This window comes from Ammodytes marinus, assembly GCF_949987685.1.
Source record: "Ammodytes marinus genome assembly, chromosome: 8".
NCBI lineage: Eukaryota > Metazoa > Chordata > Actinopteri > Uranoscopiformes > Ammodytidae > Ammodytes > Ammodytes marinus.
This window is the reverse complement of record NC_137212.1, coordinates 10440434-10467645: the sequence shown is the minus strand read 5'-3', so window position 1 is coordinate 10467645 and position 27212 is coordinate 10440434. Positions and strand designations below refer to the sequence as shown.

Genomic DNA, 27212 nt, shown 5'->3' with positions numbered 1-27212 from the left:
ATATTGTCTTTCAAACCAAAGGCGTATATTTCGGGGGCAACTCTAAAGCTCCCCAACACATTATACCTTGTGTGTTTTCATTTGGGGGGGGGGGCTATGAACCGCCTATCCTTTTTTTTTTAAATCCCTGATAATTTTTCCACCATTTCTGCTGACTGATGAGGGTGGTGCGTTCATGGGATAAAGAACTTGTATTTTCAGACACATTACATTCTGACCTACATTTTTCCTTTCCTTGCAACGCTTTTCTTCCCTTCCTTATTTCTCTTTCTCTCTCTGACAGGCAGTGCTGGCAGTACGACTCAGATTGGTGTGAAATCGCCGCCTAACAGGCGGGAAATTGGCTCTGTTATTTTTGGAGCAGAGTCATGGGGGACCGTCGGACCATCATCCCTTCTCTAATGAGCAGGTGATGGAGGCATAGCTGGGGAGGGAGGGAGGGATGGATGGTGTCTCAGACATCACACAAACAGGGCAGCTACAGAAGAGAGTGAACAGAGGGAGAAGGAAGGAAGGAAGCTAAGCGTTAGAGGAAGTAGAAGGGGAAGGAGGTGGCTAAGATGAATATCACAATCAGATTAGCCAAATATTAATAACCTCTGTCGACACTCCTGCAAATAAGTGTTTGACAGAACTGGAATCAGGCTTGTTGTGCAAAGTGTGGAAATAGGCGTATTATTTTATTTTATAGTGTTTTTTATTAGCGTTATTTTTCTCAATAATTTTTAAATAAACTCTTTGGTTGTAGCCTACCTTTGTACTTTTGCAGCACCCGACCTAAGAAAATAGTTCCAACGTCCCTGGCAGGGGGTTACGATTGGTTGTAGAAGTGTAAGTAACAATAGAATCGTAAGCCAAATCAGAACATCGCTCATAACAGAGAACGTACAGAGCAGTGGTTTTACCCTTTTTTCTCCATGTCTGAGATGCAGCAATAGCCCTATCAGATTAATTAAGTCCCCTCCTCCTACGACCCCTTGTCATGGTCCTAATGTGTTCGTTTGGTGGATTTTAGAGAAAGAGGTGGACTGGGGATGATATTGTGTCCCCCATCACTTACTCTGGAATCACTTTAGGAAAGGATCAACCAATAACTTATTCAATGTCAATGCTGAATATGATTTTTGCTTTAAACTAATTTGAAAAAAGAAGTGCAGCCTACTTATCCTTTTTTCAGTAGATTCCGTCAAATTTGCCAACTATTTATCAATACTTTTAGCTCTATTTCAGGTTCTTGGTGTGTTGTAGCCGAAAGATAATTACGTAACAATTAACGATCAACATAGTCTTATTTCTCATCAATAAAAACTGGTGGATGGTTTTTATATACCAAATAATAAGGTTATTTTCAGACTGCAGGCAACAATTACCCAATTCAGTTTTTTTATTTAATGCTCATAGGTGACTCAGTCAGATGTTTTTTTTTCATCAGGACAGTGTGAACAGAACAAATCTCATGGAATCTGATATTTTCCAATTCTGATTATTCCCACTTTTCCTATGTGGTTCTAAATCTGATACAGGTTTGTTGTTTTACGAGACTTCCGTCTGAACCGTCATATCAGATTTTAACGTCGCTGTAGATCGACATTTCTCATCAATCTGTGGGAAACATGGCCACGGGAATCACTCAAAAGGCAGATAGAAATCTCTTTCTCATTATCCTCATCCTGCTTATCATGCGCACATCCATTCAGTTTCCCACTGCACATTACTCAACAATACAATGAAACCGTAGGGGATGACTTTAGTATCATCCATGTGTACTTGTCTATGACAGCATCATGTATGTAAAGTCGTGTTTTTGATATTTTGCAGCATGTGGATCATTTCATCCTTTAAATGGCAAATACCAGTTCAAACTTATGTATGATATCAGCCATATGTCAGATTCCATGTAAATTGTTCTGTTCACACCTTAAACATATGAGCAGACAAATTGTGTGGGCCACTTGAACTTGCAGTCTGAATGTGGCGGCCTAATTTAGCTGAACAACTCCACAATGTTCCCACATACCCACTGGTAAATAACTGCAGAGGTACCTCTGGTTGGTATGACAGTATGCACACACAAACACAGTACCTACTGGACTTGGCTTGTGCAGTCTGAGTTTATGTTGACACAATGGAAATAGAGGAGGGGAGGGAGGGGGGGGGGTCAGTTGTGGCAAAGCAGGGAAGTGTCAGCTACAATCTCATCTTCATCCCGAGCATGCATACAGAGGACCGTAGAGTTAAAACACACTCTGTTGCAATCCCCACAAAACACTGCAGTAACAAACCCTGACCATTTCTGATTCACACTAATGCATCATTTGCAGTATTTTAGATGCATGCATGCACACAGAAGCTCTGCTGAGGCACCTTTCCGTTAAGAAGACAGACATTCAATTCTTATGTATATGAATACGGTGTTTTAATGACGTGCAAATTGAAGCATACATGTAACATTCCTACTCTCTTCACGGCCGAGGTAGTGCACAGTCACTAATTTCCCTGAAGCTTACTCATGGCCATTGGAAGGCAACACACACAGTATTTGTCACAGCCTATACATTCAGATAACCTGGATTCACTCACTCGCACGCACACACACACACACACACACACACGCACACACACACACACACACACACACACACACACACACACACACACACACACACACACACACACACACACACACACACACACACACACACACACACACACACACACACACACACACACACACACACACACACACAATATCAAAGGCAGAGCCCACAAATCCTTTGGAAGAAATCAGTTTTTTTCACACCTAACTGGAGGTATAGCAGCCTTCAGAGCAGCAGCTTAACACTGCCCCCTACTGTCAGACACCCAACATTCATTCATTAAAAAAGAAGTGATAAAGTTTGCCTTTATGGATTTAATCATAATCATAGTCAACACTATTTATTTAGTGTTCTTGTCAACATTGTATTTATTTTTATAAACCACACTGTTAATTATTTTCCAAGGACTCGTAAGAACACAAATTAAACATAACTATGACTCTTCAACTTGGTTTTGGCAGCCATAAGAGCACTGGTGTGCTTTGGCATCATAGGAATAGTTGCCATGCCAAATTAAATTAAATAACACAATTAAAGCTAGATAAAATCCACACAAAGACAAAATGCTTAAACTTGAAATAAAAAGTCTGAAGAGTGTGTGTGTTTATATTAAAATCTATTCACACTTATTGTACATGTTGACTGTGCGACAGCTTGAACAAACAGTTTCCCTTTTGTCTTTGAATTTGATGGCCTTATTGTATATGAACCCATCGCCACACTATTCCTGTGGGTACTCATTGTATTTAACCCATTATTTTTGGTATTTGTACCAATAAAGTCTCTCAGTGTTAGAGAGTCTGGTCTGTAGTATGCAGCTGTAGTCCGGGACTCTTTTCTAATTTGGTTCAGTCTTGTGGCGTGCCAGTGCGGGGGGCAACATGGTCCCACAGGGGCCATGGAAGTGGAACCTGAGACACAAAAAAAGAAATATTGTAAATGTGACAAAAGTAACGGAAAATGACACGTGCGTCTGACCGCATGACAATAAAAATGAAATGTACTTGAAGCGCATGGTGGCTGGTGTGTCTTCCATGTTGAATTCTGCCACTGGGACGCCTCTGGTCGCCACCTGAGGAGCAAACATGGCTGCTGGATACACAATGGATGAAGTACCAACCTGTAAAGAAGAATTTTATTTAAGAAAAAAAGCAAAGGTTAAAGTTCTTGGGCCTGTTGCAGAAAGCAGTGTAAATACACCCTAGCAGGGAAACACTGAGTTTTTCAATTTCAGAACAGCTGATCAGAGTTGGTCCAATCAACTCATATGTGTATTAACACCAATTGCATCTGTATACATCAGTATACTTATTTATTTACTTACTACCTGTTTATCTATTTATATGCACCCTGTTTACAATCTGTTCTTATTATGTTTATACATAATGCTGGTTATATTAATATTCCAGTTTTTACATTTTACTCTCACTCACCAGGCTACCAAAGAAGAATAGTTCACTTCTGATTTATTTTCTATATTTCGACTATATGATGTATTATATTTTCTAACCAGATTTTGTTCCACTTACTTGATTTTCCCCTTATAGCTAAATAGTTTTTTAAATATATATTTATATATATTTTAGTGGTGGGCCGTTATCGGCGTTAACGTGCTGCGTTAACGCCAGACTCTTATCGGCGATAAAAAAAATATCGCCGTTAATCTCTTATTCCACCTGTTCGGCTCAGGGAGCCAGTCATTTGTACAGTTCAGCTTGGACTCGGCCGTAATGCTGCTGCACACAGACACACACACACAGACACACACACACACACACAGACACACACGCTGCATGTCAGAGACGAGGGGCGAAGCTTCTCTCACACACCCGCCGCTCTCTCTCTCCATCACTTGCCCACGACACAATCGGGTATTGGAACGCAGAGTGGGTGTGTGTGGCCACCGGTCGCCACGTGACTATAAGTTTCCAAGTTTTAAACAACTATCTCTTCAACGTCACCGTACCCGAATCCTAAATATCCCCATAGCAGACGCTATATTTCATCGGGGGGAAAACTTTGTTTTGCGCCACAGTTCAGACTCGGCCGTAATGCTGCTGCACACACACACACACACAGACACAGACAGGCACACACACACGCTGCATGTCAGAGACGAGGGCGCTACCAAAAAGACGAGAGGAGCAGTTGGAGAGTTTAGAGACACATGCGCACACATTTATTTACATAAAATCGCAATCGCAGTCATTTGTGCAGTTATGTAAAATGTTTCACTAAGGAAAATGACAGAAAAAGTAACGCACAGTGACTTTGATGAGTAGGCCTTACTTTAATCTGATTACTGGTTTGGAGATAGTAACGCGTTAGATTACTCGTTGCTGAAAAAAGAGGTCCGATGCCGGTAACGCGTTACTAAGTAACATCTTGTTGAACATTATTTATTTTCATCACAAATTATCATAGTAGAACAGCTTCCTCAAACAGTTTGTGATGCATGTTGGAAACAGGAGATGAGCCCCTGGTCTGATGCGCCACCTGGCTTGAGAAACACGTTCTCAAAGACTTACTTTGAGTCATTATTTAGGAGCACACACATATTATGAATGAATTCAAATGAGCCATTTTAATCTAGATTAATCTAGATTAATTCCAAAATTAATCTAGATTAATCTAGATTAAAAAAATTAATCTATGCCCACCTCTAATATATTTGTAAGAACAGAAATAGAGGGAGTTTGAGATTTGAAAATGTCATTGTCAATGCTTCACTGTCATTTCTGTAGTGTGTACATGACAATAAAGATTGTGACACACACACACACACACACGTACCACCAGGCAAAGGTCACAGCTTTCCAACACTTTCTCTGCACGACCGAGGATGTCTGAGTCCAGGGTCTCTCCAAACCAAACCACAGCTGGTCTCAGGAGACCGTGACAGTTTGTCTGCTCACACCTGAAACACACACACACACACACACACACACACACACACACACACACACACACACACACACACACACACACACACACACACACACACACACACACACACACACACACACACACACACACACACACACACACACACACACACACACACACACACACAGTTTTTCAAAACAAATAACATGATTTGAAAAGAGCAGAGCACTAAAATAGAACATGAAGTGTGTCTTACCTGGGCAGCTTCTCAACAGGGATCTGGGCATCGTCTACGTCTGGGTCTGGAGCTCTGAGGACAAATTTCATTAAGGTTTGAGTTCATTAAAGGAATAGTTACATTTTTTTGATTTTTAGCTTGTTGCCTCATTCTCAGGCTCAAGACAAGGTGACATAACCATTTATTTGACTGTGCATGCTCTTTTGAAGGGGGAATGGGCAAAGGTCACTCATCCAGGTTAGCTTAGCTCAAACACTAGTAGTCAAGGGGAGCATTAGCCTGCCTCCACCGACAGTCAGAAAATAAACTTAAAAATAAATATCACACGACACTCCTGTACATGTTGGGACATAGTTGATATACCACGTTATGTTGCACTTTATAGTTTTAGTATTTATGTAATGTTCTAATACAATACATAATGGAAGGCAGTATACATGCATCTACTTGTAAATAATGACGTTTTGTATTGGTGACATATTGACAAGCACATGCGCGTGGTTTGTGAATTAAAATAGTAGGCTTCACAGCCTGTATGACTGAAGAAAAGTACTGCATAAAATAAATAAGTAATTTAATCAGAATTACTGTTCACAGACTAAGCAAAGTAATTTTATCTGCGGCAAAGACTGAGTTTATTAGAGAAACATTTCAGCTATTAAAACAATGCATTTTAAAAAGGTCAGATAAATGACAAAGTAGCTTTTAAAATGACATTTCATTTGCGTCACTGATTATATTTATTCGGCTGGCATTTAGTTCTCAAATGAACATGATCTATATCTCTAATAACAACTGTTCGTATTTACAAGGAAAACAGTCCAATTTTACATAATGACACCAGACAAAGCTCTTACCCTTTTCCATCCAGAGCATTACAGATGGGGCTCTTGTGATTGGTTGCTTCATGACCACAACTCAAACAGCGTGTTTTAAACAGACTTCCTTGATTGATGATAATAGAGACAATAGATTAGTGCTGAAACAACAATAAGTTTGAATACAGAAAATGAATCAACAATTATTTAGTGTAATATGTTAAATAAAAATGCCAAACATTTGTCAGCTACAACTTATCCAGCTGGAAGATTTGCATATCTTCATTTATGAAAACCTTTCCTTATTCTGTGACATTTTATGTACTAGGCAATTAGTCAACTACTGAATAAGAGAGATGATGCCATCAAAGCTCCTACTTTGTCTGACCAGCAATAAAAGAAAGCAGCAAATCCTCATAAATAGGTGTATCCTTAATTGAGTAGAATAATAGTTTCCAAGATGATGAGTTATTCCATCCATGAAGGTATTCGGTGTCTTCAGTGTTTTTGTACTTGCCGTGGATTTCCAGGATGTTTTTGGAGCCGGCGCGGCGGTGAAGCTCATCTACATTTTGAGTGACTACCGTAACATTACGTCCCTGTTTGCTAAGGCGCTCCTCACACTCTGCAATGGCCAGGTGGGCTGGGTTGGGATCTTTTGTGAGCATGACCTCACGGCGGTAATGGTAAAACTCCCAAACAAGAGAGGGATTCCTGGAGAAGGCCTCTGAGGTGGCAAGTTTCTGCAAGATGAAAACGTTAAAAATGACTTTTGACACCGACAAAAAATATCTGTGCTGAGAGAAAATGATAAATGACTGAAGCTCCATTTTTTCCAAGTTCGATAAACTAATAAACAGGGTACAGGTACAACTAGCAAAACTCATCAAGTCCAAAACAGCAGTCCACCAATAGTTTCTGCCTCCATCAAGGTTCAAATGTTCACTTTGCTTTGTTTTAGATATGTGTTTATTAAACTGTGTGTTCAGTTTGGAGGTTGTATAACAGAAACTCAGTAAAATGCAGTACAGTTAATTAATATAAATGGTTGCATACCGGGGCTTGCCATTTTCTCCAGTAGCCCCCTTCTCCTCTGAAGGTGGGGACTCCACTCTCTGCGCTCACCCCTGCTCCAGTAATGATGGCTATATTCTTGGCGTTGGAGAAGATCTCCCTGAATGCTGCCAGGTCTGAACATAAAAACACAAATAGCCTACACAACATGGCAGTAATTTGAAGCACAAAGCCTTAAGCATGATCGTATAATAATTGCTCATCAAGAAACAGATTTGAAGGGAGCAGTTTATGACTGTAAACATTAGGCCTACCTGAACTAGGTCGGGCCATGTCCTGGCTGCCCCGCGGTTTTCTCAGGTGAGCATAGAGGTGAGAGTTTACAAAACCTCTACAGGTGAACTGGCGCAGTAGCATCGATATTTGGCAACTTGGCAAGAAAAATAATATATTTTTTAATATCAAAACAAAGCAGCTGACTTCCATTACAATTTAAGCCTCCAATGTTATAAATTATATTATTATTAGCCTATTATTATTATTTACAATTGAGACTTTTGCACTCAAAAGCAATTTTCATTCAATAGGCTACCACAAAAAAAAACAGCAAAGAGGTAATATAGGCTATGTCACTTCCGGCTGACATCCTTTTGCGCATGCATTTCTTTAAAGGGGACATATTATGCCAAATCTTTATATGTCCATTGTGGTTACCAACGGGGGCAACTGTCGAGTTCTGGTGAGCTTTCCCGTGGGAGTATAATATGTTAATGAAACCGACCAATTTCGTCATCAGTCTGTGTTTTTTGGAACAGACCATCAAATTCCCCCTTTTTCGAAATAAGTATCCCAGAAGAAACTGACATATTTGTCTTTTTGAAGCTTGTGTGTGCTGGTAGGGACCCCAATAACCTACAAAGTGTGCCCAAACACCGGACATGTTTTGTTTTTCATCATATGTCCTTTAAAGTGCAAGCAGCCAATACACCCGAGCCAATACACACATGTGTAAAAGGCCACAGTTGTTTAAGCTTATATTTCATCATTTGTAAACGCCATGATTGAGAGGAACAACCTGGGGTAATATAACAGTGTGGTGACTTTTGCTGGACAGAAAAGGTCATTTAGAAAGCCTAAGGTCATATGAGTTCACATAAACAAGCACACAGCTAGCCTGCTGCTACTAGCCTAGATTGTTTGACGTGCTAATTATGGCACGAGTTAAGGGATTAAATGTGATTGATTTAGTAATACGATAATATTTGGATAGTATTTCTGCACAATGACAAGCAGGACCTTCCCCGAACACCCTTTGTCAGCTGCAAGCAACTAATAAAGATAGCAAGCTAAATAGCAAGCACTGACATCCGAGGAAGCAGCTATTGATACGGGTGAAGCTGTTGCTGCGAGGACAATGTGTCACGGTTTTAAATATTTCGAGGCTCCTTCTTTTTTCCTTTTTTTTCTTATTTTTTTTCTTGTAGCCTAGCCTAGTGTGCTAACGTTAAGGAGCTACCTGTCAAAACGAAGGAGCTGGACCATCCGCTGCAGGAAGCAGGATATCAGTGTTTTCCTCTGGGTCACCAGCCTTGCAGCTGTTGGTGGACTGGGTATTTCTGTCAGGAGCTGAGCCTATGAACAGGGCCAGCGAGGTAAATAACAACCTCTCTAGGCTATATATATATATGACCAGCAGAGGAAGCACTTGCACCACAGCAACTTTTTTTTTGTTGTGATTTCATATTGGCCCAAAAGAGCCTTAGCTGTAGAATAAACTGCTGCTTGTAGCCTATATTTGAACTATTTTGTTTGTTTATAACAATGATAGATAGATAGATAGATAGATATATAGATAGATAGATAGATAGATAGATAGATAGATAGATAGATAGATAGATAGATAGATAGATAGATAGATAGATAGATAGATAGATAGATAGATAGATAGATAGATAGATAGATAGATAGATAGATAGATAGATAGATAGATAGATAGATAGATAGATAGAGTGCCTTGCAAAAGTATTCATACCCCTTGATATTTTCGACATTCAGTCACGTTATAACCACACACGTACCTTTATTTTATTGGGATTTTATGTGATAGACCAACACAAAGTGGTACATAATTGTGAAGTGGAATGAAAATGAAACATGGTTTTAATTTTTTTTTTTTTATAAAAAAAACACTGAAAAGTGTGGCATGCAAAAGTATTCAGCCCCCTGAGTCATTGCTTTGTAGAACCACCTATCGCTGCAATTACAGCTGCAAATCTATTTGGGGTATGTCTCCACCAGCTTTGCCCATCTACAGACTGACATTTTTGCCCATTCTTCTTTAAAAAATAGCTTGAGCTTCAGATTTAGCATCAGATTGGATGGAGAGCGTCTGTGAACAGCAATTTTCAAGTATTTCCAGAGATTCTCAATTGCATTGAGGTCTGGACTTTGACTGGACCATTCTAACACATGACTATGCTTTGATTTAAACCATTCCATAGTAGATCTGGCTGTATTTTTAGGCTAGTTGTCCCTCTGGAAGGTGAACCTCCACCCCAGTCTCAAGTCTTTTGTAGACTCTTACAAGTTTTCTGTCCTGTATTTGGCTCCATCCTTCTTCCCATCAACTCTCAACAGCTTCCCTGTTCCTGCTGAAGAAATGCATCCCCATAGCATGATGCTGCCACCACCATGTTTCACGGTGAGGATGGTGTGTATAGGGTGCAGTGTTAGTTTCCGCCACACATTGCATTTTGCATTCAGGCCAAAAACTTCAAGTTTGGTCTCATCTGAATATGCTGTGTCCCCCGCATGGCTTGTGGCAAGTGTTGGAGGAGACCAAAATTGAAGTTTTTGGCCTTAACGCAAAGTGCAATGTGTGGCAGAAAACTAACACTGCACATCACCCTGAACACACCATCCCCACCGTGAAACATGGTGGTGGCAGCATCATGCTGTTGGGGTCCTGTTCTTCAGCAGGGATAGGGAAACTGGTCAGAGTTGATGGAAAGAAGGATCGAGCTAAATACAGGGCAGAAAAACCTGTTAGAGTCTGCAAAAGACTTGAGACTAGGGTGGAGGTTCACCTTCCAGAAGGTTAAATACCCTAAACATACAGCCAGATCTACTATGGAATGGTTCAAATCAAAGCATAGGCATGTGTTAGAATGTCCCAGTCAAAGTCCAGACCTCAATACATTTGAGAATATCTGGAAAGACTTGAAAATTGCTGTTGACAGATGCTCTCCATCCAATCTGATGCTGAATCTGAAGCTTGAGCTATTTTGCAAAGAAGAATGGGAACACATATCAGTCTCTAGATGGGCAAAGCTGGCAGAGACATAGCCCAATAGACTTGCAGCTGTTATTGCAGCGATAGGTGGTTCTACAACGTATTGACTCAGGGGGGCTGAATACTTATGCACGCCACGCTTTTCAGTTTTTTATTAAAAAAAAAAATTAAAACCATATTTCATTTTCATTCCACTTCACAATGATGCACCACTGTGTGTTGGTCTAGCACATGCAATCCCAATAAAATAAATGTACGTGTGTGGTTTTAATGTGACAAAATGTGCAAAATTCCAAGGGGTATGAATACTTTTGCAAGCCACTGTAGATAGATAGATAGATCAATTGATTGATTGTCATACAAAATCGCATATGCTAAATGATCAAAAAAACACACTTGACTTACAAAACAGGCTACAATTAAAGTAATAAAAACCGAAAAAAAACAGGCCTATACAAGATATAGATACAAAAGTAGAATGCCTTAACATTGTACATTATGCATATTAGTTAGTCACAGGAGGAGTGTCCTCCCCCTGCACAGAGGGGAGGCATGTGTACTGTATATGGTTATAGCTTGGACAGGATGAAATCCTGTAAAGGTCCTTATTGCGGCGGCTCAACCTCTGACTAAAGACCAGTAGGTTGTGTAGGGTTTGTAGTAGTGTTACATATCTTACATTTTGATTTGTCGGATGGGTTGCCTTATTTAACTTTTATCTAGGCTATATAGCTGCCAATTAAATAAACTATCCAAATTTACTTTTGCTGTACAGCTTCTGCTCGGCATTGTAATTTTATTTGTTTTATTATCTATTCTCCACCAGAGGCCAGCATTGTAATAGAGTATAAAGCATTATAATCCAAGAATATACTGTATTTATATTGTTTTACTATAATAATCCTGTGTTATAAAAGCGAAAGACTTCAAATATTGCTTGATAGATCATTACTTCAGCCGTCCCAATGGGGAATTGCAGTGTTACAGTCTAGCCAGGAGGACACACCGCAAATTAAGCAGGTAAGAATAATAGTATTTGCATTAGCTGACACTAGATTACAATTTCCATTGTTCCATTCTATTTTATAATACCAAATTCAAGAGCTATTTCAATAGGACAAAGGGTGGTGCCAAAATTTAAAGCTTGAGTCCTTTTCTCCAGATTATGTCCTACTTCTGCTCCATGTAGGGAATGGCTACCTACCTGAAATAGGCTACCTGGACCAAAATAGTTTGAATTGAAAAGTGGACATATCTTTAAATGTTGTGGGGCAGTTTACTCAGTGTGAAAATACTTTTGAGATGTGTTAATTTACAGACAGCAGGAGACGTTAACACAAATGTTTAATTCTGCATAATAATCCATTATTCCAGTTTTATTTTAAAGTGACATAACCAGGCCTATCATCCATTTGAAACTGATGATAGGTTCTGCAAGAAATTACAATTTTCATTTTGCAATTATTATTTATTGATGAATCAGTTCTGCCTATAGGCCTAGCCTACACGTCAAATTACGGGGAATAATGCAATCACAAGTTCCCAGTTCTCCCAAGGTAGGATTTCTTATTTTGTTTACAGTCTGAACCCATTTTTGCTTCATATAGATGATTATAAATCAATTGCCAAAACTGCTGTAGATGAGTTTCTCTCAGTTGACAAGATGGGCCTACTACATGGGAGAGCTGGAATGACGTGATTGATGTGAACTTGGTCCATTGCTTTTTATTAGTGAGCAGGAAAATAAAAGAACAGAAACTCAACATGCCCATCATCTCTCTCTCTCTCTCTCTCTCTGTCTCTGTCTCTCGCTCTCTCTCTGTCTCTCTCTCCTCCTACCCTCCATAATCACCATTACAATAGCCCCCCTCCCCCCCCCCCCCCCCCCCCCCCCCCCTTCCTACATCGTCTGCTCTGCGCCGAATCTCTCGCAGTCCCGCCGGTCGCCAGTGTGGACGCTGCCCGGCCTGGCCGAACATGGCGGCCGTTCCGGAGGAGGAGGTAGACCGCAGACCGATCCGGAGGGTCCGGTCCAAGAGTGACACGCCTTACATCAACGAGGCGAGGATCTCTCTGCACCTGGAGACAGGTAGGCAGCCAGCCCATCACACGGATGATGCTCTCCACTCCATGTCTGGGTGATTATTCGCAGCCTCCACAGGGGAACACATTGAAATTAATCGGTCCTCGCTGTGAGAGATATTGCTCTATCGTTCAGTGAAAGTTCCCACGCATCATCATGACTTTGGGCTTTTATTGTGCAGCTCTGACTGCAGCTCTGACTGTACCCACTGTATGGGGAACCTATTACCCCTATAGGACGATTGATATGCTATTGCTCCGACCAGACTCCACCTTGTTTGTGGGCCGCAGTGAACACGCTGTGCGAACTCGGCCGTCTCTGGCTACTCATTTAAAATGCATTTGTTTTTATCGCATTTGGGCCTGGGGTGAGGCGAGGGATGGATGCTCTGGCATGCGAAATCCTCGCCCAATGCGGAGGCTTTTAAAGCCCGAAAACAGGATAAGTTACTGTTGCCTTTGTTGCCATGGTCACGATGGTAGCTGTCACGATCGGCTGGATCATCGTCATCATGGTATGGATTTACAGCCAGATAGCCTATATGTTCATGTTTTTCTTAAATCAACATTTTCTTCTATGAAAATCCCTCCTTGTCCCTTATAGAGAGTAGCTGTAATATCGCATCAATGCGGAGCTGTTCCCTGCCCCTCGGTGCTGAAAATGCCACCGAACAGAATAAAGCCCTAAGGATTTTCCCTAGCTATGCTTATCCACGTTACATAGGCTACATGAGAGGGCTTTTTCCTTATTTCTTTTAATGAGCTACTGCATCCGAATTGTGCTCGACCCTCCCCCAGAGTTGCCCTATGTGACAAATCCCAGTCACATGGTGTGTGTACAGTCTGGTAGTGTAGGCTAAACTAGCTAGACCCCAGCCTATATTTTCCATTTCGGACGGATGCCAACTATAGACAATTCTTCCCCTGTCTGCCTATTGTTCTGTTGAACATGTAGCCTGATTTGATTTGTACCAGTAATTATTCAATAGGCTGTATTAAATCAAGTCTTTACACTGTTAATGCTAAAGGTTAGTGTGGCAAAATAACACATGATAATCTGTTTCTATTTAAAGCTTAATAGAAGCTTAAAAGGCTTAAAACCTTTATTTATAGCCTAAAGCCACACATGTATGTGATCAACCAGCCTTATGTAAATCTTAATGAGATCAGAAGTAACTGACATGCCCACTATGCCCCCCCCCTCTCTAGCTCTCTTTCCTTTTTTTCTTTTTAGCCTGCTTAGACCTTTATGACTCACAGTGTTCAGTCCCACCTACTCATAATCTCTCTCTCAGCTGTCCTCTCCCTGGCCCTTCAACAAACTTCCTCTCCATTTTGTCTTCCATCAAGCACCTTTCCTCTTAACAATGGGACTAACACTATTCTTTCCCGGAGCTTTGTGCCACGCTTTCCGTTGTCAGGCATGGCTTGAATCTGAAGGAGGATGGGGTTTTGCTGCTGTGCTGTGTCTTCCTGACAGACAGTGGTGCTCGTGGTAATTAGCTGGAAACTGAGCAGGCTGGAGGGGTATCATAGAGAACACAGCGGGCACTGCCAGCTACGTGAGACGATGGGAGATTTGTCCCCACACCTTCCTCATGAACTATGAAGCAGTACTGTTTACTTTTCCTTCTTTTTTTGGTCCATATTCATCATTCTTTCTCCCACCATGCAGTGCAGCAATCCGCCCACCCGCCCACTCCTCCTTGATTCCCATTGACTTTCATGTTTGTGTGTTAAGCTCCTGTTGTTTTGGATAAATCCAGCCCACTCTTTTCTTTGATGTGTGTCACCATTCATGTGTGACAAATATCCACAGCATCTCTGGTTTGCAAGTGCTTGTATACATTTGACCTGTGTGCCTGTGGGAGGCTGGTGGTTCATGATTTAGTTAACGGAGGTAAATCATCCAGGCTTTTGCCGGACGGCTTGTGGCATTCTTGAGCCCGGCCCTCTTGAGCCTATTACGATTTCGACTATAAAAGTCTAATCTAAATGAAAAGCCAGTCCCATAAGTTTATTAGTTATGTCCTCTCAAACTCTTGTTAACCAACTTTGTAGCACAATGCTTTAACTGTCTATCATTCCTTCATCAAAACAACTCATCTCACACCATAGGCCCAGAAAGAGACGCGAACCCCGGTCTCCTTTATTTAAAAGCGCGGCATTTACCCTCTAGACTAACCTGAGTTTTACGTCTACTTAAGGAATAATGTTCAATATATAATACTGTGTTTAAAATTCCTATTTTATCAGAGCCACCTCTGCTTATAATAAGGTCGACCTCCGCTAAATCATTAACACTTTTAACTATTGCTTTTTAAAACCTTCTCTTTGTAGTAGAATAAAGATTTCAATTCACAATTTATTGTTCGTAAGTTGTATGTAACTTAGTCTGTAAACCACCCTTCTGTTTAAAATATAACATATATAATATTTTCAGGATTTAAACATCTTCGTCTAAACCTAAGAAGGCATTTTTAACCTATTCTTTCACGTTTAAAGATTAGGTGTATGAGATTATGTATTGTTGTGTTGTCAGCGTGTGGGCGATGCCAAGATGTCTTATACTTACGCCGTGTTCTCCTCGGGGCGACGCTCGTGATGGATAAAAAACAACCTTATTCTAGGTCCTGCTTTCCACAACTTAATCTACTGTGACAAAGACTCGCGGAACGTTTTACTTATATTTATTCAAACTTACATGATTGTTACAATTTCATATAACAGAGAGACAGAAAAGACAAAAGAGAGTATATGCTTACATATTATTTAAATGTTTTAGTCCTATTTCTCATTATATTTGTTCACTTGATCCATTTTCTAAATTTGTTGTAACTCTTGAAACAATATCCAAACACTTACGTGCCTGTACATATCGTTCACCGCGCTACAAAACTTCATGAATTACAAGGAGTTAGACAGATATTGTACAACATGGCGGTACTCACTAGCGAGTACAAGTCCCAGTGCTACGGGCCCCATATAACCATCAATATCAGTCTATCCCTTTGCAGAAAAGTTACAGTGAGTTAAACAGACACTATACACATGGCGGTACACACTAGCGAGTACAAGTCCCAGTGCTACGGGCCCCATATAACCATTAGTGTCCATCTAACCCCCTGCATCTCAGTCCGTTTTTCTAGTTCTAAAAATTCTTGATCAAGTCATTTTCGTGTGTATAGAGTAGAGAGAAGATTAGAGGTTATGCTTGTTGCATGTCCGTCCGTCTATCACCGTGTTGTGAAAAACCCCCAGCCCAAAACTCCTCTGCTCCCTCTTTTTAAGACAAGAAGGCGTCTCATTCCTGAGAAACCTCCTAGGAGGAGCCTACCTCGTCATAGTAGGCGTATACAAATTACTTCTAATAAATACACTCTGGTAACAAAAAAACAACACCTCTTCCGTTGGTTTTTTCACAATAAAACCGGAACCCAACTTTTTACTCTTTACCTATCACAATAAAACTATTTCTTTTTTCTTATACATATACTGTACGAATGGAACAGTTTTATCACACGTAATTACCACCATACATGACAAGCCACGTTCAACACTGAACCATAGTACCGTTTTTGTTATCAGTGCTTTGTGGGCAAATGAGTGGGTCAACAAATTCCCGCTAACGTTAACAAAGTAGTGTCATGCCTAATACTAACCTTCATCAACCTTACCACATAGTTGTTGTATCCAACTTCACCATGGCATTTTACAACATGGTCATATGAGTTGTCTTGATAGTGGAGTGGACGGATCAGACAAGCGTATGTATTTTGGAAGGCAATGACTAATGTACTCATTAGTAAAGTCCTGTAAGTAGCAAGGATCGTCAAGTACAACATGCAAGCCAGATCCCAGGCAGTACTGTTCTACTCAATGTAAATCCAGGTCAGCTCGGTTAGCGCTCAGCCCGTCTCACAAAGACCTAGACGCAGGCATTACCACGCTCTCATTCAAACACAGGGAGCTCTGATACGGACCTGAATAACAGGCTGAGGCAGAGAGGGCTTAAACAAGAGGGAGGTGTTGTAGGAGCAGGGGAGAGTCTGGGGAGGAGGACAGGGTGGCACGACAGAGGCCTTTTTTAAAATTGTGCAAACATAAAGACTGCCACAGTGAGAAAGAAACAGAGTTGGCTATCGTCCCATTGAATTTGGTGGGAACGATGCGCATACAGACCAACTCTCCATTATATCCTCTTTGTCTTCCTCAGGCACACACATCAAACACTGACTGTCTGCATACATTAGCCAGGTCTGGAGCAGCAGAGGAGCAGAGCTACCTGGGCAGAATAACAAAAGCACAAGGAGGAAGTGTCAGGGCTTTAAATGCAGGGGGAGTACTTCCTGTCTCGCTCACACACACACACACACACACACAGCAAACATACAAAACCCCTCCGCTGGCACGTGGGGTCCGTCCATTCAGCTAGGACAAGCTAACCATTGTGCCGAGAAAAAAAGACCTGAGCCAGGGAAAAAAGGCGTATGACGAATCAAGATAGTGGGAATGTCTCTTGGCTGGTGTGATGTCAGAGTAGAACATGAATGCATATAAGAGTGTGGTTTGTACTCTGTTATTGTCAGCAATGTGTGATGCTTGCTGTTCAAAATCTGTATTAGGATTGATTGTCAGATATATCCAAATAACAGTACGTTTTTAACGTAACCTGCGGAATCGGGTTTCGGTAATCGAAGGAAAATGTTATTTCTTATTTATCTTTCGGTTAAACCCACGTTTCCACAACCTGCTTCATCTCCTTTTACTTCCCTCAAGTTGTTTGTAAACCCCAGACGAGTACATATAGCATATACATCATGTTAGGCCTAATGCATAGTAATAGTGATGTCATAGTTACTGTGATGTGAAATAAACCGATGTATTGTTTTTACTAGCTGGCAAAGTAGGTCAATTAAGCTAACAGGGTTTTGTGTTTACGTTCAATGTTGTCTTTACTTTTGCCTTCATCTCTTTTGCTGAAGAACCCAAAACCTGCCCTACAGTCATAGGTAATAATAATAATATAGAACTGGGGCACAGTTCAGTGATTTGTTTATCCTTGATTGCCTTTTCACATCCCTCAGATATCATTTCTAAACTTGTTTTAGATGCATCGTTGTGTGGGCGTTTTAATGTTAAAGTATTAGGTTTTGGATTGGGGTGTTATTGTTTTTTTTATTTGTGTACGTTAGATTACTTTCTGCTATATAACTATTGTGTAGCTGCAATTGTTCTGTATATTTGACCCTATTTTCAACCGTTCAACCCTGTGTAGCTTTTTGTGCATTCATAAATGATCCTGCCTCAGTGTTATGCACATAATTTTCTTCAACTCAAAACTCAAGGCATTGTTCTAATAAAAGGTTGTTTGTCTGTACGGGCAAAACTAATACAAGCCCATATATTCAGACATCAGATACTTTTTTACAGTTGTAGCTATTTTTACACATTCTATATCCTCATACTTTCAGGACAGACTCTTATTTGTGTAGTTGTGCAGGTGTTTTGTATTCAGAATTGTCATTTTTTTGCCTACTGTGCTGTACTGTTCTTTGGTATGATGCCCTCCCCTGTGGTCGTTTTAAGTGTTCCCCCTCGGTGTGCATCCCTGGGCACTTCAGTATTGAGGGAAGAACAAAGTAAACCACATAATGCAACCAGGTTTCCACCTTTTTAAGTGTGCTGCCAGCATTGGTGAAAGAACCAAATCAAAACAGATGATCTGTATACAGGAGACATAGAGAGGGGTGACTCATATCCCTGTGCTATGCCAAGTCTCACATTCACACGCTCACAGGGATGTACACACACGCACACACACGAACACACACACACACACACACACACACACACACACACACACACACACACACACACACACACTCACACACACATACACACATTGAGACACACAAACAACCATACTCACACATACATGAGCTCCTCCAGGCTCTGCTGTTCTGTCCCTTTGTATTAATGCAGCACACACACAGTGGTTCCAGTCAGAGAAAGGGGGAGCATTAAGGAGGGAGAGAAGGAGTGAGGGACGGAGGTAGCATGTGGAGGCGGCTTGGCAGAGTGAATCGCAGCTAGTAAGACAAAGATGAAGTAACTGTAGGAAGAAGAGAAAACTTTGTGTTGCCTTTGAACTCGCTAACTTTTTTTTGCCCTTCCTCATCACATCACACTATTGTTTGACACTGTCCCCATGTGCTCGCTGCTCAGTTGGTGCTGACACATTTGCTAGACAGGTGGAGAAAGACAAAGAGACCAAACCAGACACAGAGGCCCAGGTTGTCATACAATCTCAGGTTCCTACCCACGTAATCCTTGGATCCCCGATTTTGGATTATGTAGGGGAAAAAAAACAAAAGAAAATAGGGGAAAGAAGGTGTTGTTGTTTCTATGGTTCCATTTCTTCACATACAATACATCAGTTCCTATAGGCCCTACCATTAGTTTTTAAGTTGACTTAAAGAGGAAATGGTGCTTTTGTTAGGGAGTATTTTCAGCAGCGGAATCATTTAGATTCAAGAGGTACAGCATAAACATTTTTTAATTCAGGTTCCTCAAGACAGTAACATTAGTTATAACCTATTGCGTATGAGGTTTTAGTTGGCTCTTAAAGCGGCTACGAGTAACATTTAAATATCTTTTAAACAGCCTCATGTTTCCTCTGATAATCATAAATTATCTTTAACAGCAAACGAGACCATCAGTGCAAAGAAAGACGTTTTTATATAGTTTTTATTACTGCTTTTGGTCTGGTCGCACACCCAGTCCGATTTTCGGTTCGCTCGTGCATGTTCTATGGTCACATATCGGTATTGGTCGCAGATTTCAGTGTGGAGCACCAACGCGATTTGAGAAGCCTATGCCTATCCCTCCAGGTGAGGGAAGGGGAGCGGGAGCCTTGTTTGAGACAGTTATTTGTCGTCATAATGACTGATAACGGCGCTGAACCATCAAAGAAAAAAAAGAGAATGCAATGAAGAAAAGCTAAAAGGGAGAGTGATATAGGCTACGGGCGGGACGAGGGCATTGCCAAGCAACGTGTATACAATTTCACGAGAGCGATCTAGACTGCATTGTTTACTCCTAAATGAATGAGCGGTTGGTACTAACACAAGGTTTACTTTGCTTCACCATCATCAGATAACCATTATCTGAAATAGTCATTATTTACATCAACAACACAAACACATTACCTCATCGTGATCCATACTAACTGCCGTCTCTCGTTCATTCGCTTTCTGTGAGGACACGTAATCTTTCAGCTCCGTGAGAGAGAGTAGTTAGGTGACGCTGCTGCATCAACTCATTGCAATCAGGTGTGTGTAGCACTGACTGGCATTAGTTGATGCAGTGTCAAAACCACTCTCACGGAGCCGAAAAGAGTCCTCACACTTTCAACACACGGACATGCACTATATTGCGCCCTTCTCAGTTCACACTTGCACGCCTGGCACGAGCTAGAAAACAGCTTTGCGACAGCGGGCGTCGTAAAAATACTACCGCTTTTGTCCAAAGGGGACGCCAACGTGCCATGTTACTCGTAGTGGCTTTAAACTCCAAGGACTGGAGCCACTGTCTGTCTTATCTAGTCACTGCTTGCTCAGTAGTAACATGATTATTGCGCCAGTGACTCATACAGTGTAATACAAGTGTCAATTTAGCAAAAATACAAAATAAAGAAATCATAATAATAACAACTTACAGTATATAGACTGAAAATGGTAAATCCATCCACCTGGTCAGGTTCATTTATTTATTATACTACTTTGAAATATTGTGATACACAGCTGCAAAGTACTGACATGAATGTCATAAATGTCAATACATTCTTCTTATACATAATAAATATTGTTAGCTTTTACTGTCCCTACTGGTTTTCTGTCATTCTTTGACACATTTGACCTTATAAATCATTATGCACTCTGCGGTATTGAAAAGGTCATATAAAGTCATGAATAAAATAAAAATAAATAGAAAAAAACCTGATAATAATGACATACCGCCCAGACTGACAGTCTATTAGCGTGTTTGGAAGCCCCTATAATTTGCCTGTCCTGCAGTTATTATGATTACAACAGTAGTTTATCCACTGGAAGCCAAAAGAAGGGACCTCACTCTGCCATGACTGACTGTCTTCTGAATAGCAATGCTGTGGAGTCTGGGAGAGTTAGGAATCGGGGCCGCGCCCCTGCGGTGCAGCTAAAACTTTATGAGTGTTTGTGTGTGATGTGTCAGCATCTTAATCAGCGATGTAAAGGGTGGACAGATGATGAAGTGGTTGGGTAAAATGGAGGTCAAAGTTTTAGAGTGACAAAGATGAATGGCAGACGGTTTTAGACTCCAAACAGCTGGTCTCCACCTCTCAGCTCGACAGCAGAGCAGGACATTCATTTTGCACACTACATCTCTGTCAGAATCTGAGCCTCAGTTCGGCACCTGAATTAGCAGCAGCACCATCAAAGGACGGAGGATGATTAATATTTTTTTTGTCTGATGGAGATAGAGGTGATTATGTGGGGTAATGGAATGTCATCAGAAATAGTCACGAGGGTTGGTGGAGAAGAGGTAAGGTTGTGTGGCTGTCCAGACAGTTATGACCATCAACTTTAAACCTCTTACCACAAGAGGTTGTGAAGATAGTTTGGGTTTTATTGATCCAGCAAGTAGCCCCAAAACAATGGAGGTGAATTGGATGTTTGTGTTTGCAGCACTGACAAATGCATTTGGAAAAAACTCAACAGCTGTTCATCTGTGCATAAACATTGTCCCATGGTCTTTAAGGAAAACCTTGAAAAAGGAAATAAAAATGTAAGAAAATGATTTGGTTGATAAATTACTTTGTGGGCTGAAAAACCAAATCAATTCGCTTAAAGATGCTGAATATTTCTGTACAGCTTAGTCCATCTGCAACCTTTCTGTAGTTCGGTTTTTAAGCAAAAACTCTCAAATAATCATTTGATCCTTCTTACTGACGCATTGAAGAACCGAACAGCAGTGTCAATAATCTCACCTATAGACTTTCTTAACACTCCCTTTGTGGAGCAACATCAGTTGTTATAGGCAGCAGCACTTAGCTTAAAGGCATGGCTTATACAATTAGTTTGAACCGTCAAAAGGGAGGCCAGCATCGACCAGAACAATGGCTACAATGCTGCCATTGATCTTGACAGTTAGTGCAGATCTGTAGAGACCCAGATACATGACCTCTGGACTGTGATCAATTATTTCCATAGGACAGAAAATATATACTGTAAATAAATAGATGATTAGCCTGCTATCGGTATATGAATGTGTGTGTGAATGGTAAAGTGTAAATGGGAACAGGTCTCACTTGCAAAAGAGTCTCCGGTCTCAATGGGATTTACCCGTATAAATAAAACTGGAATCTAAGAGCAACCAAAGCAAAATCACCATCATGTTTTAGTATTCATCTTAGACATAAAAATACTATGTTAAGAGAAAACGGCAATGAGAGGACAGAAACCAAGATATAAGCATATAAAGTTATTCATAGTAATAAAAAAGAAACTCTTTCATAAGAAATTAATCAATCAAAATGCTTTACAGTGATACAATTACTTGCATTACGAGCTTCATAATAGCCATAAAATTAACCTAGACTTCATAATTATATTACAACAAAATAAAGTTGTAATATGAAGTGCTTAGCGCTGCAAAGCAAGTAAGCCATTTAAAGGTTTCGTTAAATAGAAAGGCATTTAAAAGCATACAAGGCATCAGTTAATAAAACAAAATATCCTTTTGTTTTTGTTTTTGTTTTAAATCAGTAAAAGCAGAAGAAAAGTAATTTAAGAACAGCATGTGTGAATCTACGTTCGGCATTTGAACATACAATGAGGTGCTGCTGGGAGAAACCTGGTTAAAAAGATATGTTTTTTTTAAGTTAACGGGCCACAGAGTCAAGTTGGAGTTGCCAGGGAGACTCGGCACCATGGAGATATGAATCACGGCTGCAGGCAGGTCAAGGCAATATCGATTCAGTCAAGGCAGACGTGGGTCTCAGTCACAGCACAAAGGTACAGAGATAAGAATGGCTGTGTATGGGTTTGCTATGTGCTGAGCTGACCGGACACTTTAGCCAGAGCATGGGTAGATGTGTGCGAGTGACTGAGCTGCAAAGTGTGGGGCACCTCATGAGAGGTATACATGCCTTGACTGTCTGCACAATGAGATAGATGCTGTTGGACAGGATGGTTTGTGGTGAGACAGATGTAAATAGCTCAGTGTCACAGACAGACAATAATCTGACAGCTGTACAGACCACAGAGGACACGCAGCCATCTCCAGGTGCTGCACAGGCTATTTCATGTACAGTATGTGTGTGTATCGCATTCACACATTTGTGTGTGTGTGTGTCTGTGTGTGTGTGTATGTGTCTGTGTGTGTGTGTGTGATATGTCTCAGAGCATGTTGTATGTCTGCCAGCGCTCTGATTTGTCAAACACATTGAGGCATGAAGTCTATTACTGTCACCAGCACATCTGGCTGTAACCTGCCAAACCTTCATGCCCCCAAACCCTAACCCCAACAGGGTACAGGAAGCTATTTCTGAGGGCTGGGAGAAAATAAAATCTACCCACACAAAATGCAGCTCTGCTGTATATTTTAATGTGGTTTTGGGAATTTAGAATTCACTAACGAGGCAGAGTACAGTGAGACGATGAGTTGTAGTTCTCAGGATATGAAGAGATAAAAATATTACAAAGTCAAATAAAAATATCTTTATCTTATTAGGCTTGGTTTAAGGTTTAATTTCTTTTTTCTTTTTCTGACAGTTATAGCCATTAGTTGCCTTGCAGATTAAAAGGGGAAGCTCATTTATTATACACATAATGGTCAGTTTACTCATCATGAGGATCTCTACTCAGCTTGCTTGTATTGTGTCTTCTTTGGCTCTTGATGATCTATGTCTGAATAGTGTGAGGAGTATGAGAAAATAACCACTGATTATGTCATCAAGGTTATGTCAGCCCAAGCTCAAAGATAAATCATGTTACAAATGAGTGGTGCGCTAGTTTAAATGTCAGATTCAGACATTTTGGTGGGAGAGTGAGAAGCATGGACGGCAATTTAATTTGAAGGCCTTTACATATAATCCCTTTATTAACAAGAAGTAACTACTGTTACTCTTGCAGCTCTGTGTGGTTGTACATAGGCAGGCAGTCGTGCTTTGAACTAAATGTGAACATCAGCATCTTACATGCTCATGCTCAAAATGGCATGTCGATGTTTAGCAGGTTTGTTTTTTTAATCACTATTTTAACAATTGCTAAAAAGCACCAAACACAAAGTATTACAGAGGATAACATTACTAAAATCATCAGAATTGATCCTCAATGCTGCATTATTATATAGAGAAAATATAATGACAACCCATCACGTTTAGATATTTCAGTACAGACCCAAATGATATGCCTTAAGGTTCTGACAGTCCAACAAATAAACCCCTCTGAACTGTACCAACCTGCGTCACAGTTGGTGCATCAGATCTCCTCAGCAAAATGTGCTTAGATAAAACATGTGAATAATTCCTGTACGTTAAGCGTCAATCAATCAATGTGTTCCTGTTTCACTTCTGCATGTAATGTGAATCATACCTGACCACTGCTTTGGCTTCTGGTCAAATCAGACAAACTATATAGGTCTAAGTCTGTGTGTAGGAGACAGAGTGAGACTATGGATTTATTGATTAAATTTACACCCACTGGTGCTTTAATCTCACATCTCCTTCTCAATAGAGAGAGCACCCACAGGTACAAAGTCCTTTACCTCAGACCGCTCCTCAGAAAGAGAACAAAAGGCCAGAATAAAACCTGGCTGAGATCTGGGATAAGAGAAAGTGTCTTCAATTCGATCTAGTGCTGCTGATAGTTTAACTGTCTTCTACATTAAGCGGATTTATGCAAATCTCTTATAGGTTAATGTTTATAGAGTCTAAGGAGGGCTGATTGCAAACAGGACGATGTTTCACTAAACTGTTCCCTGTGTCATCTTTCGATCCACATCCCTGTGCTCTGAATGTGAAAGCCTTTGTGCGTCATCGCCTGCAGCAAGGGAAATGCAGCGTATGCTTTAGATGTGTGTTAAATGTTAGATGTGTGCTCAGTGTTATGTGAAAGAGACGATGACGAAAATATATTGTAGTCATACCGAGTCTAGTCATACCGCTTCTGGCATCTGAAACACACAAGCACACAGACACGTACGCAAGCATGCTCTGTCTTTCTCACACACACAGGCACACGGACACATAGACTGTGTATCACTCTGAAGTGTTTTCATCACTTCTGAGGACATAGATTTACATTAATTTCCTAGAGACTTCCCCTTTACCATAACCATACTTGCCTAACACTTACCCTATACCTTAACCTAAGTGTACCCTCACCTTAAAGCAAGTCTTCACTCTTCACCCTAAAATGGCATTATTATATTATGGGAACTTCCATTTTGTCCCCAAAAGGAAGGTATGTCTCCCCCACCCCACACACACACACACACACACACACACACACACACATCTGAGGTTTCATGTGCAGCTCAGTGGTGTAACACAACACAGTACACTGACTCCTCCTTACCAGTCTGCCCCTTGTAGCTCAGTCTGTCACTGTTTTGTGGAGGGAGAGACAAATACATTTTCTCCTTAATACTTGTTAGTCAGCTCCACCTGCTGGTAGAGATTTGTAACTACAGATTGTGACGCATCATTTGCCTCCACGGAACATAAACATGATCTCTCAAAAGCGTATATGACTCTCCAAATGTAGCTCTGTTTAATCCGTCCAGAAACAAGAGGCTTGTATTTTTTTAGAGCTTTTTATTTTTAGAGCCGTTCCTGAACACAACAGACAGTAAACTGCCTTCCTTCATAGCCGCCTCCGCAAAAGACGCACGTCTGTGGGTTAGCGATCGAAAAAAACTGTAATTTTTTTTCTTAATATTATAATTTCCTTGAAATTAATAATATTCTTGACTTTGACCAAATCTACCCCCTATGAATTCCCAACACTACTCTTTTTTGAACAAACTACTCTTTTTTTAACAGTAACTACTCTTTTTTTCAACAGTAACTACTCTTTTTTGTGTACCTTATTGTAAAGTGTTAACAATTATTGGCTGTTGAGTTTAACAAACCATTTTCATCTACTATTTTTAACCTTATCTTTCTCTGTTTGCAAAGTGGATATCATTTTTTGCATCCAGCAGATTATGCGAACACAACATGATGTCGAAGCAATTAGATTAAAATTGACTGTGTATTGGACTGCAAATTCTTAAAAAAAAGTATATGTATATATATATATATATATATATATATATATATATATATATATATATATATATATATATGTGTATGTGTATGTATATATATATATATATATACATATATAGCTATATATATATAAAAAAAATAATGTTTTTTGTTTGTTTTATTTTTATTTTGTAACAGTAATCTGTGTATCTGAATCCGAATTTGATGAAAATGGGGGCGGGACCTTCCGTCTCCCTTCGGACAACACAAAGTATGATGTATGAATATTTGCAAGAGAAAATTGTGTATTGTGTGGAATTGTCCGAAAGAATAATAAATATAAATATAAATATAAAGTGCTGACTGAACATAGTACTCCAGTCTTGGCACAATGCCATTCATTTCCAGTATACAGTAGTTCACAATTGATTAGGCTATATGATCATATTGATTACTGTCAAGACTTGCTGTGGGCTAGAACCTGAGCTTTGAACTCTTTGCAATGCAAGTCAAATCTCTATGACTTTCAGGTGGTTTTTCACATATCCCTTTTTGTATTCTTTTTCATTCCTTCTTTTTAAAGAAAGTTAAATTGTATCACTTAGGTGCTTTCCGAATCTTATTTGTATCATCTAGGTTGTATCATTAAATAATTGGCATAAAGCACTTTGTTACTTTGTTTTGATACCTTGTATAGGTTGGGTAAGTTTCATGTATGTAAGACTTTCCTAGTGGGAGATAGCGACCCTAGCCTAACCCTAGCACTTCAGGAAATGAGTGGAGGTCAATGTAAATAGCCCAGGGTTAGGGTTGACTTAGGGTTATGAAAATCTATTTCTCTTCATCCTATAATCAAATCCTTTGGTGTGTATAGTTGTAGGGCTGATGCTAATACGTGGGGTAAGTTTCATGTATGTAAGAATTTCCTAGTGCGAGAGAGCGATGCAGCCCTGCTCAATTAGGCCAATACAAATGAATAAGAAGCCTTTAC

The 27212-nt window shown here is 40.3% G+C and overlaps 1 protein-coding gene across 1 annotated transcript; it reads right to left on the bottom strand.

Annotated features, from left to right (window-relative positions):
* Nucleotides 1–2481: 2481 nt before the first annotated feature.
* Nucleotides 2482–9162, bottom strand: sirt5 (sirtuin 5). Its single transcript, XM_080033079.1, has 9 exons — nucleotides 9070–9162; nucleotides 7868–7983; nucleotides 7596–7729; nucleotides 7053–7282; nucleotides 6579–6662; nucleotides 5740–5793; nucleotides 5391–5514; nucleotides 3602–3717; nucleotides 2482–3508 (listed from the first exon to the last, which is right to left on the bottom strand). The coding sequence occupies exons 1-9, from the start codon at nucleotides 9093–9095 to the stop codon at nucleotides 3436–3438; spliced, it is 957 nt and encodes a 318-aa protein (XP_079889205.1). The 5' UTR covers nucleotides 9096–9162; the 3' UTR covers nucleotides 2482–3435.
* Nucleotides 9163–27212: the final 18050 nt, after the last annotated feature.